Below are 15537 nucleotides of genomic sequence, written 5' to 3' on the forward strand. Positions count from 1 at the left end.
CATGGGCTGTTTCATCTACGGCTCAGTGCTGTTATGGCGTTCAGGGCTTTGAAAGGCTTTGCTCTCTTGTACATTTTAAGACACATTTGTTTTAAACGGTATTTCATATACGCTAATCCGGTATGTGTTGAGGTTTTGATAGGCTATTATACAGTTTTATTTATTTATTTATTTATTTATTTACAGGTTTTATTTGTTGAACCATTTTGGTGAACTTATCCTGAAAAAAATAATATATCGGGTATTGTGTGGGTGAGAATACAATATTTATTCAACTCCATGCTGTCCAGTTCCATTGAGCGTTTGTAGAATTTTTGTAAATTTCCTTTAACGTCAGAACACTGAGAGCCAATCAAATTGCACTTCCTGTTTCACTGTTCCAAAGTGTATCTAGTTTAATTTTTAAGGCGGGCTAAGAAGCGGGAGGTTTAAATTGTCCCGCTTATACACTAATATACTGAAATTAACACTATATAAATACGTTTATAAAACGATCTGATTAGGACGCATAACTGGAACAAACGAAGATGTTCAGAGAAAGGTAATGTTGTTAAATCCTTACAATACATTTTAAATGTGGGGTGATCCGAGATTCTGTAGTTACTGTAACGTTATTACTGGAGGTGGAAGACAAAAAGGAACAGTTACCCAGAATATTAATATAAAGCAAGACTGTACATGGCTCGGGGCTAACATGATCGTTGATATTTCAGCATGAAATAATGAAATTCAACTGACCTGAGGATTGTACAGCGATACAAAAATAATGCAATGGACAACAACCCACCATCGCAGCAGCGGTACTGCATTTTAACACAGATCATCAAACAATTACATATGTACTTTATGTAGCATGCCGAAATCTAGCACAGTATAAAATGATACATTATTTGGAAATGCATTACAAAAATAAAGATAGTCAGGTCACATTTTTAGGAACATTTTTTTATCAAGGTCTTTATTTGTAAGTTCTAAGGTATTTTTGAAAAAGTTGAGCGCGTGCAATTAAGTCTGCTATTGTTTGCTGTAAAAAAGAATTCTCGATACCACTACATATACTATACATGCTGCAGCTTGTATGGTAAATAGTAGTCCGTACAGTGCAGTATATATGTGTGTGTGTGTATATATATATATATATATATATATATATATATATATATAAATATAAATAAATAAATGACCGTGCCCTAGGACGTGTTCTGTTGTATAAGAACATAAGAAAGTTTACAAACGAGAGGAGGCCATTCAACCCATCTTGCTCATTTGGTTGTTAGTAGTGTATTGATCCCAGAATCTCATCAAGCAGCTTCTTGAAAGATACCAGCGTGTCAGCTTCAACAACATTACTGGAGAGTTGGTTCCAGACCCTCACAATTTATATAAATTATAAATTAGTGTTCGTGTCGATCTGCTACGTGAGCTCAAACAACAGCACCCGGGCCTAAGTTTTTTTCTATCTTGTCCTCCGCTCAGTTTGTAGCTTTTTGCCTAGCTCATTAATTAGGAATGGACTTGTCTGCTGTGATCAGTTTTCCCCATATGGTTATGTAGCATTTGTTTGGGTTAACAAATAGACCCTTGGCTACAGTCTAACACAATATATAACTCCAGGTAAGAATATAAATACGAATGTATTATTTCTGGGGTTTTGTTTAGCTTTTTGTTGGTGGTGGTTTTTTTTTCATCCACAGAAGTATATTTTAGACCTAATACAGCTAAAGCCATATACATTTGGAAACTGAAGGTATAAGATCTTGGTATTCCAGTAAAGAACTAACTATAAAATAAATTTGCATTTTATTGGAGCACAGAGGTCCACCTTGAATGTTTATTTTCTGTAAACTATATTTTATTGAAAACCTTTTTTTTTTTCTTTAAAAACGCAGAAAGCACCTTCAGGAGCTCCCTTCCTCCAGTGGGAACTTGCCAAAGTGGACACAGCTGCAGGAAACCAAGAAGACACACAAGGTCCCTTTCGAGGACAAATGTGAAAATGAGTGCACTCCTCAGGATCTGATACAAAGCTGGTCTCCTCCGCAGAAAAGACCCCGAATCTGCAAAGGGAAAGAGAATGAAGACGTCCCCTTTGTTCTCGCTCGGAGGCCAAGGAAAAAGCGAGAATCCGAAGCAGGTAGGACATGACGGGAGCGTGTTGTCAGTGCTGTGTTTCTGAAGAGCATAAAGTCAGCAGAATATATCCTAATTTGTATTTATAACACTATGTAACACAATTTTTGTTCCTGGGTAGTAAGTGTTATTTCCTAATTGCTTATGCCTCAAAAGTTTAGAAAATGGCTATTATTCCCCACAAACTTTGCTTTTGTGACCAGGACAGTGATATTTTGAAATTTACCTATTTTCCAGAACATTCCAGATAGATTCAGTGCTGAGTAAACTTGGAGTAACTTCTAGAACTTTCTAGAACTTTCCAGTAATATAAATAGTAGTATAAATACAGGGGCCTTAAGCCCACCAGTTCAGTTTAGTTCCAGCTGCCTAAGTGGATACATATCTGCATTTTTCTGAGATGGCATCAAGAGGCTGCAAGCATCCGGCATTCCTGATGGGTCTCCAAGGCGGTTTTACCAAGTTTCCCTGCTGTCTTTGCCTTTGGGACAGCAGGGACACCAAGGCGCACTACCACAGGCGGGACTGGCCACAGCGGACCGAGTTCTCTGTGGGGAGGAACAACGTTAAGTGGGAGCCACTGGTGGACCCCCGGAAGGTGCTGATGCCACCACTGCACATCAAATTGGGCCTTATGAAATAATTTGTCAGCGCTCTAGATAAGGAGTCGGCAGCCTTCAAGTACCTTCAAGACTTCTTCCCTAAGTTGTCTGAGGCAAAGGTCAAAGCCGGTGACTTCGTCGGACCACAGATAAAGAAGATCCTGGAGTGCAATGAATTCCCCAAGAAGCTCACTAGTAAGGAGAAAGCGGCTTTGAACAGCTTTGTCGCAGTGGTTCGGGGCTTCCTGGGCAATCACAAGGCCAAAAACTATGTGGAGCTGGTTGAGACTCTGGTGAAGAACTACGGCACAATGGGCTGTAGGATGTCCCTCGAAGTCCATATCCTTGATGCTCATCTTGATAAATTCAAGGAGAACATGGGAGCGTACTCGGAGGAGCAAGGCAAGCGCTTCCACCAGGATATACTGGACTTTGAACGCCGCTACCAAGGACAGTATAACGAGAACATGATGGGAGACTACATTTGGGGGCTGATTCGTGAAAGTGATTTACAGTATAATCGTAAATCTCAAAAAACTACTCGCTTCTAAATCTTTTGTAGTCATTTTTGTATTACTTTAGTATAAATACATATTAATTTGGATTCATATGTTGTTTTTTTCTGACTTTATGTGAACGAAAAGACACAAATTCGCCCGTTTTCTCAGTGGAAATAGGTAAATTTTAAAATATCACTGTCCTGGTCACAAAAGCAAAGTTTGTGGGGAAGAATAGCCATTTTCTATACTTTTGAGGCATAAGCAATTAGGAAATAACACTTACTACCCAGGAACCCAAAAAAAAAAATTTGTTACACGGTGTAATCCTTGTCTTGACTACTTTTTGTCAAAACGCTTGTATAATTCCATTATTATTTATTTTTGGTACTGCTGCTTAAGTGTGAAACCTGAAGGAATTAGACTGCAGCTAATATTTTCTTTGACTCTTTGTTTCTCCAGTGATTTCCTGGGACAGCCTACCTGACGAGCTGCTACTGAGAATATTTCATGGCCTTCCATTGGTTGACCTACTTAAGGTTTCCCGAGTCTGTAAACGTTGGCACCGCCTGGTGTAAGTCATTTTTCAGGAATATGAATAAATAAGTATGATGTCTGAGCTGCAGTTCTTATCCTTTTATGATCCCTGTTTAAAAAATAACTAAATAAATAAAAACTAGCAACGGTAGTAGCAAACGTTAGAGAATAAAAGAAAAAACAGGAAAGAAGCATAAGCATACACATACAGTTAGACAGAAGACCTATAACTTAATCCTCTTTATTGGTACCTTCAGTGTGTGTGTGTGTCATGAATCAGGAATTTTGGTTTGGTTGTTGGTCTCTTTTAAAACCCCTGTTAACTATTGCTGTCAATTACACAGGAGGCCTTGGGGTATTTTTTTCTGGACAGACAGCTGTGTCATGAATGTTCAAGCTAAATGTGGAAGACTCCCGGGAGCTGGCACTGGTTAATCAGTGTTTCTTTATCCTCCAGGTTCGATGAGTCTCTGTGGCACAGCGTTGATCTGAAAAGAAAGGCACTGCTCGCGCCGGCCCTCAGTCAGGTCCTGACAGCCGGGGTGGTGGCCTTGCGCTGCCCCAGGACCTGCATAGGCAAACCTTCTCTCAAAAACATAAGGTGAGCTGGAGACTCTGCCCCTTTCATGAATTTCTGTTCTCACAATCATTTTTGCAGTCGTTGATGCTGCTTTGTTAGTGTTGTGTTAACCTCAGTCCCCATTATTTGAAACTCGCTAGATTTATTGATTTGTGTTTTGCCTTTGCAGGTCTCTGCGTGTTCAACATATGGATTTATCCAGCTGCACAGTGAGTGTAGCAGTGCTTGAGGACATCATTGGCCGTTGCTTCAGACTCCAGGACCTCAGTTTAGAGGGACTGGTTCTTTCAGATCAAGTCCTCATGTAAGTGCCTTAGAAGCACTATCTCCATAGCAATACTAATGTATTTGTTCTGTGTGAGAGGTTGTTTTATATATATATATATATATATATATATATATATATATATATATATAAATAAATAGCGATGACTGAAACAGAACATGTACCAAAGCTCTAATGCACAGCATATCTTAAGGATGTGGCTGCCCTTCTAAGATCTAATTTCCAATTGTGAATTAGAAACCTAAACAAAACAGATACAGGCTTAAAATAACACCTCAGACAGTTTTTTAAGAAGCCATTTAAGATGAAAGTGTTGATCTTTTGCATTTAAGGGGTCAACTTTTTACCCATCCAAGAAAAGAGGTGAACACTGTACGTGGAGCTGAAGATGTATAGATGCCGTCTGTTGATAAACCATTGATAGGCTGAAAGATTGTAAGACTTGCTTTTTACTTGCCTCTCGTCTAGATGTTTAGCACAGAACCCTGAGCTGCTGCGGTTGAACATGTCTGGATGTTCAGGATTCTCTGCACATTCACTGGGAGAGATGCTCCACCACTGCACACGGTAAGTCTTTCTCTCATTTAGGGCGGCCTCTCAAATCTAAATTCCTCTTTAATGGCCAAGGGACTTGATAGGACAGATGGTTAATGTACCAGCCTTTCCCCTGTGGAGGCTTGGGTTAGCCCTTTGACAGTAGTCTACATCACAGAGCAATAATATAATCACCTTTAATCCCCAAAGAAGCTTGCAGGGTGATGTGGGGAGACTTTAGTCCAGTTTGCACCAAAAACATCACATCAAAGAAAGAAGAAAACATGGTTTGACTAAGTTGAATCTGTCACGTCACTGATAAAGTACAGAGAGCATGCCTTCAGAGTATTATTGTTGTTTTTGACAGTTCTGTATGAGCCACTATAGCTTTAAAACTAGACCCTGAACAGAGCTGGACAGATTTGGTAACAGTCCTGAGCATTGCAATGAAAAGTGTTTCTTGCATGTTAAGCCCTTTTTTTAAAAATTCTCTCTGTCTTTGTGATTTACAGGCTGGATGAATTGAACATGTCCTGGTGTGAATTCACTTCGGACCATGTTAAAGCGGTCGTGAACAACATTCCTGAAAGCGTCACGCAGCTAAACCTCAGCGGGTACCACCAGAACTTACACATTGCTGGTATGTACAGGAATGACCTGTCGCTGTGAAAAATATTGACATAGAAAACTTTATTTTATTAACATGTAAAGTAGTACGCTTGCAGTGCCTTTTTTTAGCTCCTCATCACATAAATAGAATTTAAAATACAGTCAACCACGGTTAACTCCATGGCCATTTAGTGTCGACTTATATCCAAGGGGTCAAGTTAACCACGGGTTAACCTGCATGGAAGTAACAGAACTCACAAGTTTACAGTTACAGTGTTTATAAATTTATTTTTAGTAAAAGAGGAACTGTACTGAAACAAGCTCTCTAAGTGCTCTGTATATGTAACAAATGCATCTCGCTGTGCCAATTTTGTTAAAAAGTTAAACGTTAGGCCAGTATTTCAATTTTTTTGTCAGCTTTCTGGGTCAGCTGGAAATGCAGGCTGCCTCCATATTGGAACCTTTCTGGCGCTGCTGTTACGTCATATCGTTGACAGCCACCGACACCAGTGAACGCCGGCACGGTGAATTATGTCGGAATGCAAAGCGTTCGGGTGCAAAAATAACAAAAAGAAAAACAGTAACAAAGTATTTTTGTGTGCCTAAGCCTTTAAACCAACAAAGGGCGGCCATAACAACACAATGGCTACATAATATAGGAACAGGACATACGGTCAATAGAATACTATGTGTGACTATAGAGCGAGTCAACGACAGGACGTCACACAAAGCACGATGGAAGAGAGCTCCAGTACATTCAATGTTCATTTGTTTTAATGGTTTGTATATGATATACTGCTCTAGGAGAGGCTGAAAATGCGTCAGAAGCTTTAGTTAACATATTTTCTATTGAAATGGTTATGTATTCATTTGCATTACAGTTCCTTTAAAATTACTTATAAAAATGGTTGAAAGAACTGCAGTGAATTAATCAATTACAGTATACAGTACTGTACAAACTCGGTGTAATGTCCTTAATCTTTAGTAAACATGTAATGAAGACTCAAATGCACATGAGCTTTATTCCGTGGTTTATTAGTTAACATTAATGGGCATTTCCACGGTGCAGTACTGCTAGTCTGCACCCGGACACACAGGAGCGGTATGCACTATGCGGTACAGTAGTTGTCAGTACCACACTGAAGGCTATATACTCGAATATAGTTTACATACTGTATATGGGTAAAGGTTTTGCATCACCTAGTAGAATATTAGGATGCAGACCTTAATTAAAAAAAAGAAAAAAATAAACCTATGAACATCATTTTGATATTTTATTTAACATCACGCAATTTAAGAAACTACAAAATGGTATCTCAGAAGTCTACCGGAAACTACAATAGTAGTACAGTATTTCATGTTAGATTTCGAAGTGTCACATATTTCAGTTTTTGGAACTACAAAGCGATATGTAATTTCAATATGTCAACGTAACATTATTAATTCTATAGGGTGTGATGCAAAACTTGTGGCCATAGCTGTAATGACCCCCATAGAATCTACTAAGTAAAAACACTGGTTTGTTTTTCAAAGTTGTCTTTCTGTCATCTATATGCAGGTGTATGAACTGAGTGATCTGAGCTTACCAAAGAAACACAATACATTGCTGACAGCAAGTAGCCTACTACTAAAGTGTTAGAAAATATATCCTTTTACAGCCAGTTATTTAGTAGAAATAGTAGTGAACTATAGAAATAAAAAAAAAGAAAAGAAAAAAGTCATAACAGTATAAAATTGATAAGCCTCTTGATAAGGATGCTTATCAGGAGGCTGTGTGGTCCCAGGTTCAAATCCCGGCTCAGCCACTGGCTCACTGTGTGACCCTGAGCAAGTCACTTAACCTCCTTGTGCTCCGTCTTTCGGGTGAGATGTAATTGTAAGTGACTCTGCAGCTGATGCATAGTTCACACACCTGAGTCTCTGTAAGTCGCCTTGGATAAAGGCGTCTGCTAAATAAACACATAATAATAATTATCAGGGGTGATGTATAAAATACTGACTTACCTGTCCTTGTATGAAATATGGGAGGGATCAAACACGTCAGGGTGCTTGGACACCTCCTTAGACAACAGTTTCATTCATGATTTTTCCTGGCAAGCACGTGTTGTCACCATTTGGCTGTCATTGGTTAATCCACCAACGGTACCATGCAGCAGCCAGAAAAAACTAGCAGTATCGTCCTGCGCTGATCTGTCCAACACCATATGAAAGCAATGGCAGCGATACAGGCGGCAAAATGCGTTGTGCCTGTCTGTCTGTCTGTCACAGGCTTTAATCGTTCCACTTCCTTTATGCTAGGATCAGCAGTACATTTCTGGACACTACACTGCAGCACAAAGGAATATCCACTAGGGCATCAGATGATTCTTAAGGATTGGGTTGGGGTTTTAGGGCTGGGGTTGTTAAGGTTAGGGTTGGGGTTGGGTTAGGGTCAGGGTGGGTTGATGTCGGAGAAGTGCCGAGCTCAGGAAGTGAAAGGTGGGAGTGCTTGGCAAATGCTCTAGAATCATGTGATGCCCGGAGGACAGTTTCTAGTGGATATTCTTTTCTGCTGCCACTACACTTGGTACAACTTGTATAGTTCGATTGAAATAATAATTAATCAAATAACTACATCATTATTTTTATGAAAAAAATCCAACCACAAACTGTTCACTATACTTTTAGGTATTGGCTTGTACTGTTTAATTTGACGACTTAAGTTAACAAATGTACATTATACAGAATTAACTCGGTGAACAAAAACCAGTACCGGTAATACATGTCGAGCTACGAGTAAAGCGCGGTGTCGAATTAAAAAGTAAGAGGCAGGATGCATATGTTTTATATGGAGAAAACTCTGGACCAAGGCTGTCTGTCGAATTAAGCGAAGGTGTGGAGTTATCCACCAGTCGAGTTAACCGAGGTTGACTGTATATTTCAATTCCTAATACACAAATGTGGAATACTGTTGGTATGTAAAGAGAGCGACTGAAGTAAAAGGTAAGGGTCCTCATATGAGTTTTTCTAAACTTTGAACTCTTGTAACTTCTGAAATCTTGTATTTCCAATTAGATGTGGAGGTATTAGTGGCAAGATGTCCACACATTGCTAACCTAGATCTGAGGTGAGTAACACAATCTTATTTCCTTCATTTTTTTCAGTTTAGTTCAGATAGGTTCCAAATTGAACTGGAAAAAAAAAAAAAAAAGATTTCCGTAGTTTTAAATTTCTCGTAACATTAATTGTTCTACAAATGTATTCTGGAATAACCTCCAACTTAATTTATGTACTTTGTTTATATTGTTTATTAAATTGAGCATTTCATTTTTCTGTCACTAACAGTTTCTCTCACTTTGCCTTCATTTCCAGTGACAATGTCTTGCTGACATCAGACTCTTTTCAGCATTTCCGCAAACTCCCAGCCCTCCGTCAGCTAGCCCTCAGCCGGTGTTACCAGATCCACCCAGTGGCCCTGGTGTAAGTACAGCCTTTTAGGAGACCTGGTACAGACCCCCACAACAGCACTGTAATAAACATAGTATATACAGTACTCCACTGGAGCACTGCATTGTGCTAGGTGAATGGATGTGGATCAAATTGCTATGTAATGGGAGTCTTATTTCCACACCTGACATAGACAAGGTCTAATCACTTCAATAATTATCATAAGAGCTTAAATCAGGTGCACATGATCTTTCCCTTCTTCCCGTCCCTATAATCATGGAATCTGTTCCAAAAAAAAAAAAAAAGTAATAGATCTAGTTTTTAAACCAAAAGTATACAATACTGACAGTGGTCAAATGCTCTATTTTTTAGTGTACATCCACTATTATTAGTTTATATTTATTGAAATTATATTTTAAAACATGTTTACTTTCTTTAAATAGCATAAAACAGAAACTAATGCATTATTTTATCATTTGATGGGCACTAATGCCAAGAGTCTTTTTTGTGTGTGTGTGCTGAAAAGTTAGATGTCATTGTGTTCATACTGTGCTGAAAGGATGCAGCACACACTGCCTTTAAAACTATATTACTGAGGTTTCTGACCTTGTTTGCTTGGTTTTATTTCACAGGGATTTTGAGAACCTTCCCTCTTTGAAGATGCTGGAGGTTTTTGGGATCTTGCAGGACACGAACCTACCGATTTTGACAAAAGGCCTGCCGCACATTAAAATCAACTCCTGCTATTTTACCACCATCGCCCGACCCACTGTGGGAAGCAAGAAGAACAGGGACATCTGGGGCATCTCCTGCAGGCTGACCTACAGAGCTCCGTTCACCGCATAGTGAAGGGGCACTGACATTGCCAACCTGACATTTTAAAACTACAGAGGTAGTTTTGGGAGGGTGGTGGTGGTTGTAGCAACTTCACCCTAAAGTTTCAAATACCTCCTCTGTGACAATATGCCACCCCACACAAAGGACACAGCTGTTTTATGCAATACCTCCACAGTAAATCCCAGATCTTTTTACTAACTGTACAGCCTTTTTAGTGTCCATTTGTTAAACAATGGCTGATTTTAGCATATGTGCAGATGATGATGATGATGATGGTGGAGATGAAGGTATTATTTTTAGAAGAAACTTGGAATGATAACTTGTTTCTATTGAATTGTTTTAATGTGCACCACTTCTGTTGGAGTGAAGTAGTATTATTTTTATTTAATTTTTTAATTTAAATACCCATTACTTAATGCTTTTATGCCCTCTGGAGCATAAAAGCATGTAAAGTGGATGATTTATGTAAAACATCCATCTGATTATTAAAACTCTGCTAACAATGAAGCATGGAGAACAATAAAACCAGTTTGTTTCTCATTGATGTAACTTAAAAAAGGATGGTGAGTAAGTAGATTCAAGAAACTGCACAGAGTCCTTTTCTTCACTCAGTTGTTAGGTTTATTGAAATATGCAGGGAGCCTGGTCCCAGGTACAGGACAAACAGAATACTCGTTCTTACAATTGTTGCATGACATTAAATACCCTTCTGCATAGGTGTCTCTCTCCTCCTCTTTCTCTGACACTTAACCAATAGAAAAGGTACAACTCATTATCCTATTACCATATATTTCATTCAGTGTGAGTGTGTGTGTGTGTGTGTGTGTGTGTGTGTGATCTAGTGTGAAGATCTCTGAACTCAGTGCATTCTTCAGACCCCTGGTGCCACAAAGGTCCATACATCTGGTTTTTGTCATCTTCCTTGTTCCTATCTCTCCGATTTGCCTAAGACCCTTTGATCCCAGTGGCATTATCTCTTTGGATCTCTCTGAAGTCTCAGAGCCTGGTCTCTTCTGGTCCCCTTGAAAACTATCTTTATGATCCCGTCATAAACCAGCTGTATTTTCTAAGCAAAAACCTGTTAACTAGTTTTATACCCTAGTGGACACCCCCCGAAGGGCAAGCTTCTTTCATGTCAGGGCTGGAGATCAAAGGACTTGTTTGTACAGCCGTGTGCTGCTGGCCAGCCATTTGCTTTGACACAAAAGAATCTTAACTTCTCTACCATATTGCAGCTTTCATCTATCACAGCAGTGCTTGCATTTTTGGAACTAACAGTTTTTTCTATCCAATGTTAAATCACTTTTCAGAAAAATAACATGAATACAGCCGTCATTCCTCATGCGTAGCAAACTGCTATTCAATACTTGTTCCATGTTTTCCAACACTCATATTCCAACATGTCAACTCTCTTGTATGGGTAAATACTGTGCTTCCAGGCAAGAGGATTTATATGTACAGAAATGATGTTTTAAGGTGGTTTGCTGTAGTTTCTGATCTACATGGAATTGTAATATGCATGTAGAATGATTTTTAAAAGGTGTGGTAACTGTATTGTACCACCTCAAGTGTGGTCTCCTCATAATTGTGCTGTTAAAATTGGGTCTGAAGATAGAAAAATCATGTATTCTGAAGGAAAACTATATACAGATGAACACAGTAACTGAAATGTTTACATGCTGACTTAGTTTTCCCACAGATATTATGATTTGACTTGTTTAAAGTTTTTAGGAATTCAGGATTTTTTGGGTACTACCGGACCAGGATTTTTTTTTTTTTAAATCTGGCAGCTGCTGTAGTTGTAGGTTAAATGTTTGCATTTTATGACACTCAAATTGACTGGCTAGTATAATTGTATTATTATTGTTTTTTCTTATTGAAATGTTACATGAAGTTGATGCCTATAACGTTACATTGTCGATGTTGACTAAAACTAGACTAAACGGGATCCTTTTTAAAGCTTTGTACTCCAGTGCTGTTACTTTTTCTGACTTGGAATGTTGCCCAGTCATTGCAAAACTATAAATAAACACTAGGGGACACAATACTAAAATAAAAGATTTTAAAAGAATATCTTGGGATACTGAAGTACTGTATTTCTCCTCCATTCGCCCCTATAATGTGCTGTTGTCTGTATTCAGTTGTTATTTTAAAATGTTAAAGGGGAAAACAAGCTTCTGGGTGGAAGCAATTAAGAAATAGAGAACAGCTTCATCAGCTGCATTGTTTTCTGTTATCTCCTACAAACAAACCCTGTGAGATTGAAATTAAAAACTTAATTCAGTAGCTTCTTTGTTTAGCACCTTGTGAACAGGCTGACTCGTGTGGCGACGTCAGGCCAAGAAATGCAGGACACAAAATGGCGACTGAACGCACTCGTGCACCGGTTTATTATAAAATAAATAAAAGGTTTGAACAAAACAGAAACAAACACTGAACTCAAAAGAAAACGGCATGTTGACCAAAACAAACAGACAAACAAAACACTAACAACAAGCCCCAAAACAAGTATGGTGCTGGAAGGTCCAGCATGAGAAGCAATTGTTTTATTTCTCTCCTGACTCAAGTTTTCTCCCTGAACACACCAACCCCTTGAGCGTGAAGCACTTGCTCTTTTATGCAGCTGCGCCGAGACTCGATTGCTAATCAATCATTCAATCGAATCTCGGCACAGTCTGCATGTGAACTAATTGCGCAGTCCCCGTGCCCCCATACAAATACCCACTTTAATCTGCATGTGAAGTGATTGTGCCATCCCTGTGTCTAAATACAAATATGCATTTTAAATCGCCTGTGCTACATAATCCACACTCTGTGCACCACTACACACATACATATAAAAATCCCACATACAACATAAAATACAAAATACGCACAGGCGTTTCATTCTATTTGCACTGGGCACTATTTGCTGGCGGTCTCCAAAGAGAAGCTGAGGATTGCATTTGCATGGAGACAGTTGCTCCCTCATTTACGCTTTTTCCTAATCCAGCATCTTTTCTGAGCACCAACATGAATTTCACAAATGCACCAAAATTAGTCAGACTAAAAAACAAGCCTGGGTTTTAGGAGCATTATAGCAGTGTTTACCAATCCTGATCCTGGGGACCCACTGTCTGCTGTTTTTTTTTTTTTTTGGCAAATGAGCTCTCAGTTACTTAATGAGACCCTTAACTGAATTGACAGTTTGCTGAATTAAACCTTTTTAATTGTTTTCAGCTCTTAACAGTTGCATATTTCAATAAGCTATACCATTTTATAAGTAACTCAAACTGCAACTGTTTAAGAGCTGAAAAGGTCTAATTAAGCAAATGATCAGTTCAATTAAGGGTCTAGTTAAGTAATTGAGAGCTCAGTTGGAATGAAAACCAGCAGATACAGTGGGTCCCCAGGATTGGGAACCACTGCATTATAGGACCTTTCATGAACAAAACTAACCTGGCTACAGCAGTACTATAATATCAATTTAATCCATGGCCTGGATTAGACCCTTTTAATCAAATGCAAACGATTGAAAAGGGACTAATGCTCATCACTGACTAACGCTATCTGTCCAGAATTCTCTCATTTGAACTACAGTTAGACTAAGATCATCCTTGCCTTGGCAATCCTAATGCTTTGCGTTCAAGCTAAAAAAAATATATATATCTTTGGATCAATGTAATTAAAGTTCGTGTGTTGCTGTTGTAGGTATTGTTTTACAAAACTTAATAGTACAATTTGGGATTTAATAAATTAGTGAGACAGTTTTTCTACATGTAGACAAGTACTTTTAATCTTGACATTTTTAATCAATTAATTGGAGCAAGTTCTGTATGAATGGAATTGTGGTAATAGTCTACCCTGAAACATTCAGTAAAATAATACAGTTTCCATTAAAATCTAGCTGAATAATTTTAGCACAAAAGCTGTTTCAGTAAATGCATGCATAATGTTTTTGTATTTAATTTGATTAAAGTAATATCAACAAAAAATGTAATACATTTAAGATAACTCGGATGGAAATAAGACTTCTATTGCATAGCAATTTGATCCAGTCCTGGTTTTACAATGGGTTTAATTTGGACACTCCTGAACTTGTTACCTATACGCTAATCAACCTATGCAATAAGAGTCTTATTTCCATCCATCTGTAACTTAATCTTTAGTTCATTTAAACACTGTAATGTATGCGTGTGAATTCTATCATCAAATAATCTGTTTTACAATAATCATGTAATCTGTGTTTTTTATAAATGTTTATAAATGTTTTTTCTTGTTTGTTTTTTTACATGTTTGTAACAGTTGTAAAATAAATGTTTATATAAAAAACACTACTAGTTTTCTAATTTCATTGTTTCTTAAACTGGGGCCAGCTGCAACATCAGCATTTCAAAACCAAACTGGAAGTTTGCACTAATTTGTTTATTTAGCAGATGCCTTTATCCAAGGCGACTTACAGAGACTAGTGTGTGTGAACTATGCATCAGCTGCAGAGTCACTTACAATTACGTCTCACCTGAAAGATGGAGCACAAGGAGGTTAAGTGACTTGCTCAGGGTCACACAATGAGTCAGTGACTAAGGTGGGATTTGAACTGGGAACCTCCTGGTTACAAGCCCTTTTCTTTAACCACTGGACCACACAGCCTCCTATAATAGCAAAGTTATCTTCTGATCTTAGCAGTTATGAATAAAATCTTGTAAGATACTTGGAATATGCTGTGCATTGTAGTAGCCAACACATCTGAACCAATACTATTGTATAGTTATGCATGAATACAAAGCTTAATTTATATTGACTGAAATATTGGGGAGAAAAAAGCTCTCAACTGCATGGTCACATGATTATAAAATATAGTAGTAGAAACTGTACACTTGCTCATGTCATGGGAATATTTTTTCATCAATATTTCAGGGGTAAAATCCTGCCTGGACACCCATAGTTGTTAGCCTTCTTGCTGATTTAGAGAAATGGTTAGACATTTGTATACTTGACTGGGTTTGTCATTGAGTGTTTAATTTGAGGACTTTGTGTGTGTGTGTGTGGATTACGTCTGGCTGTGACAAAGAATGCAGCAATTCCAGAAAGACGAGATACCTTGTGATGTATCATTCATTAGCATGCACTGTATTACAAATTAGACACAAACACAGTGTTTTTATCATTAATTTGTATCTGCAGTGCACGAATCACTGTGAGCCATTATGGATTTTCCTTTGAACCTCATAACAGGTAACAAGTTTTAGGTGTCTTCCATTCTTGCTTAATCACATTATTAGCTAGACCTAATGCGGTTTAGGTTTGTTAATACAAGTGTACTTCATACATGTCACAGAAAGAACCACTGATCAAGATTATAAAATGATATTACATTAGTAGTGTCTACATTTTAAAACATGCTTATGGCTAAAAAAAAAAATACACAACATATAGCCTTAGACATTTTTGTTTTGAAGATATGGAAAGCAAAAAGAGTTAAAAGGGTCACACTGCAAATAAGAACTAAGAAATAAAAAA

At 38.1% G+C, this 15537-nt stretch overlaps 1 protein-coding gene across 1 annotated transcript; it reads left to right on the forward strand.

The window, feature by feature from the left end:
* The first annotated feature begins 181 nt into the window (after positions 1–181).
* Positions 182–12109, forward strand: skp2 (S-phase kinase-associated protein 2, E3 ubiquitin protein ligase). Its single transcript, XM_034015133.3, has 10 exons — positions 182–541; positions 1890–2134; positions 3692–3803; positions 4224–4367; positions 4516–4650; positions 5101–5199; positions 5679–5806; positions 8830–8881; positions 9127–9234; positions 9834–12109. The coding sequence occupies exons 1-10, from the start codon at positions 528–530 to the stop codon at positions 10045–10047; spliced, it is 1251 nt and encodes a 416-aa protein (XP_033871024.3). The 5' UTR covers positions 182–527; the 3' UTR covers positions 10048–12109.
* Positions 12110–15537: the final 3428 nt, after the last annotated feature.

The sequence above is a fragment of the Acipenser ruthenus genome, chromosome 2 (genome assembly GCF_902713425.1).
Source record: "Acipenser ruthenus chromosome 2, fAciRut3.2 maternal haplotype, whole genome shotgun sequence".
Lineage (NCBI taxonomy): Eukaryota > Metazoa > Chordata > Actinopteri > Acipenseriformes > Acipenseridae > Acipenser > Acipenser ruthenus.

Bases quoted from the DNA above. Each gene is read 5' to 3' on its own strand.
- skp2 (XM_034015133.3), top strand. The intron at 5,200-5,678 runs GTAAGTCTTTCT...TGTGATTTACAG, and splicing joins ATGCTCCACCACTGCACACG to GCTGGATGAATTGAACATGT. The intron at 9,235-9,833 runs GTAAGTACAGCC...TTTATTTCACAG, and splicing joins ATCCACCCAGTGGCCCTGGT to GGATTTTGAGAACCTTCCCT.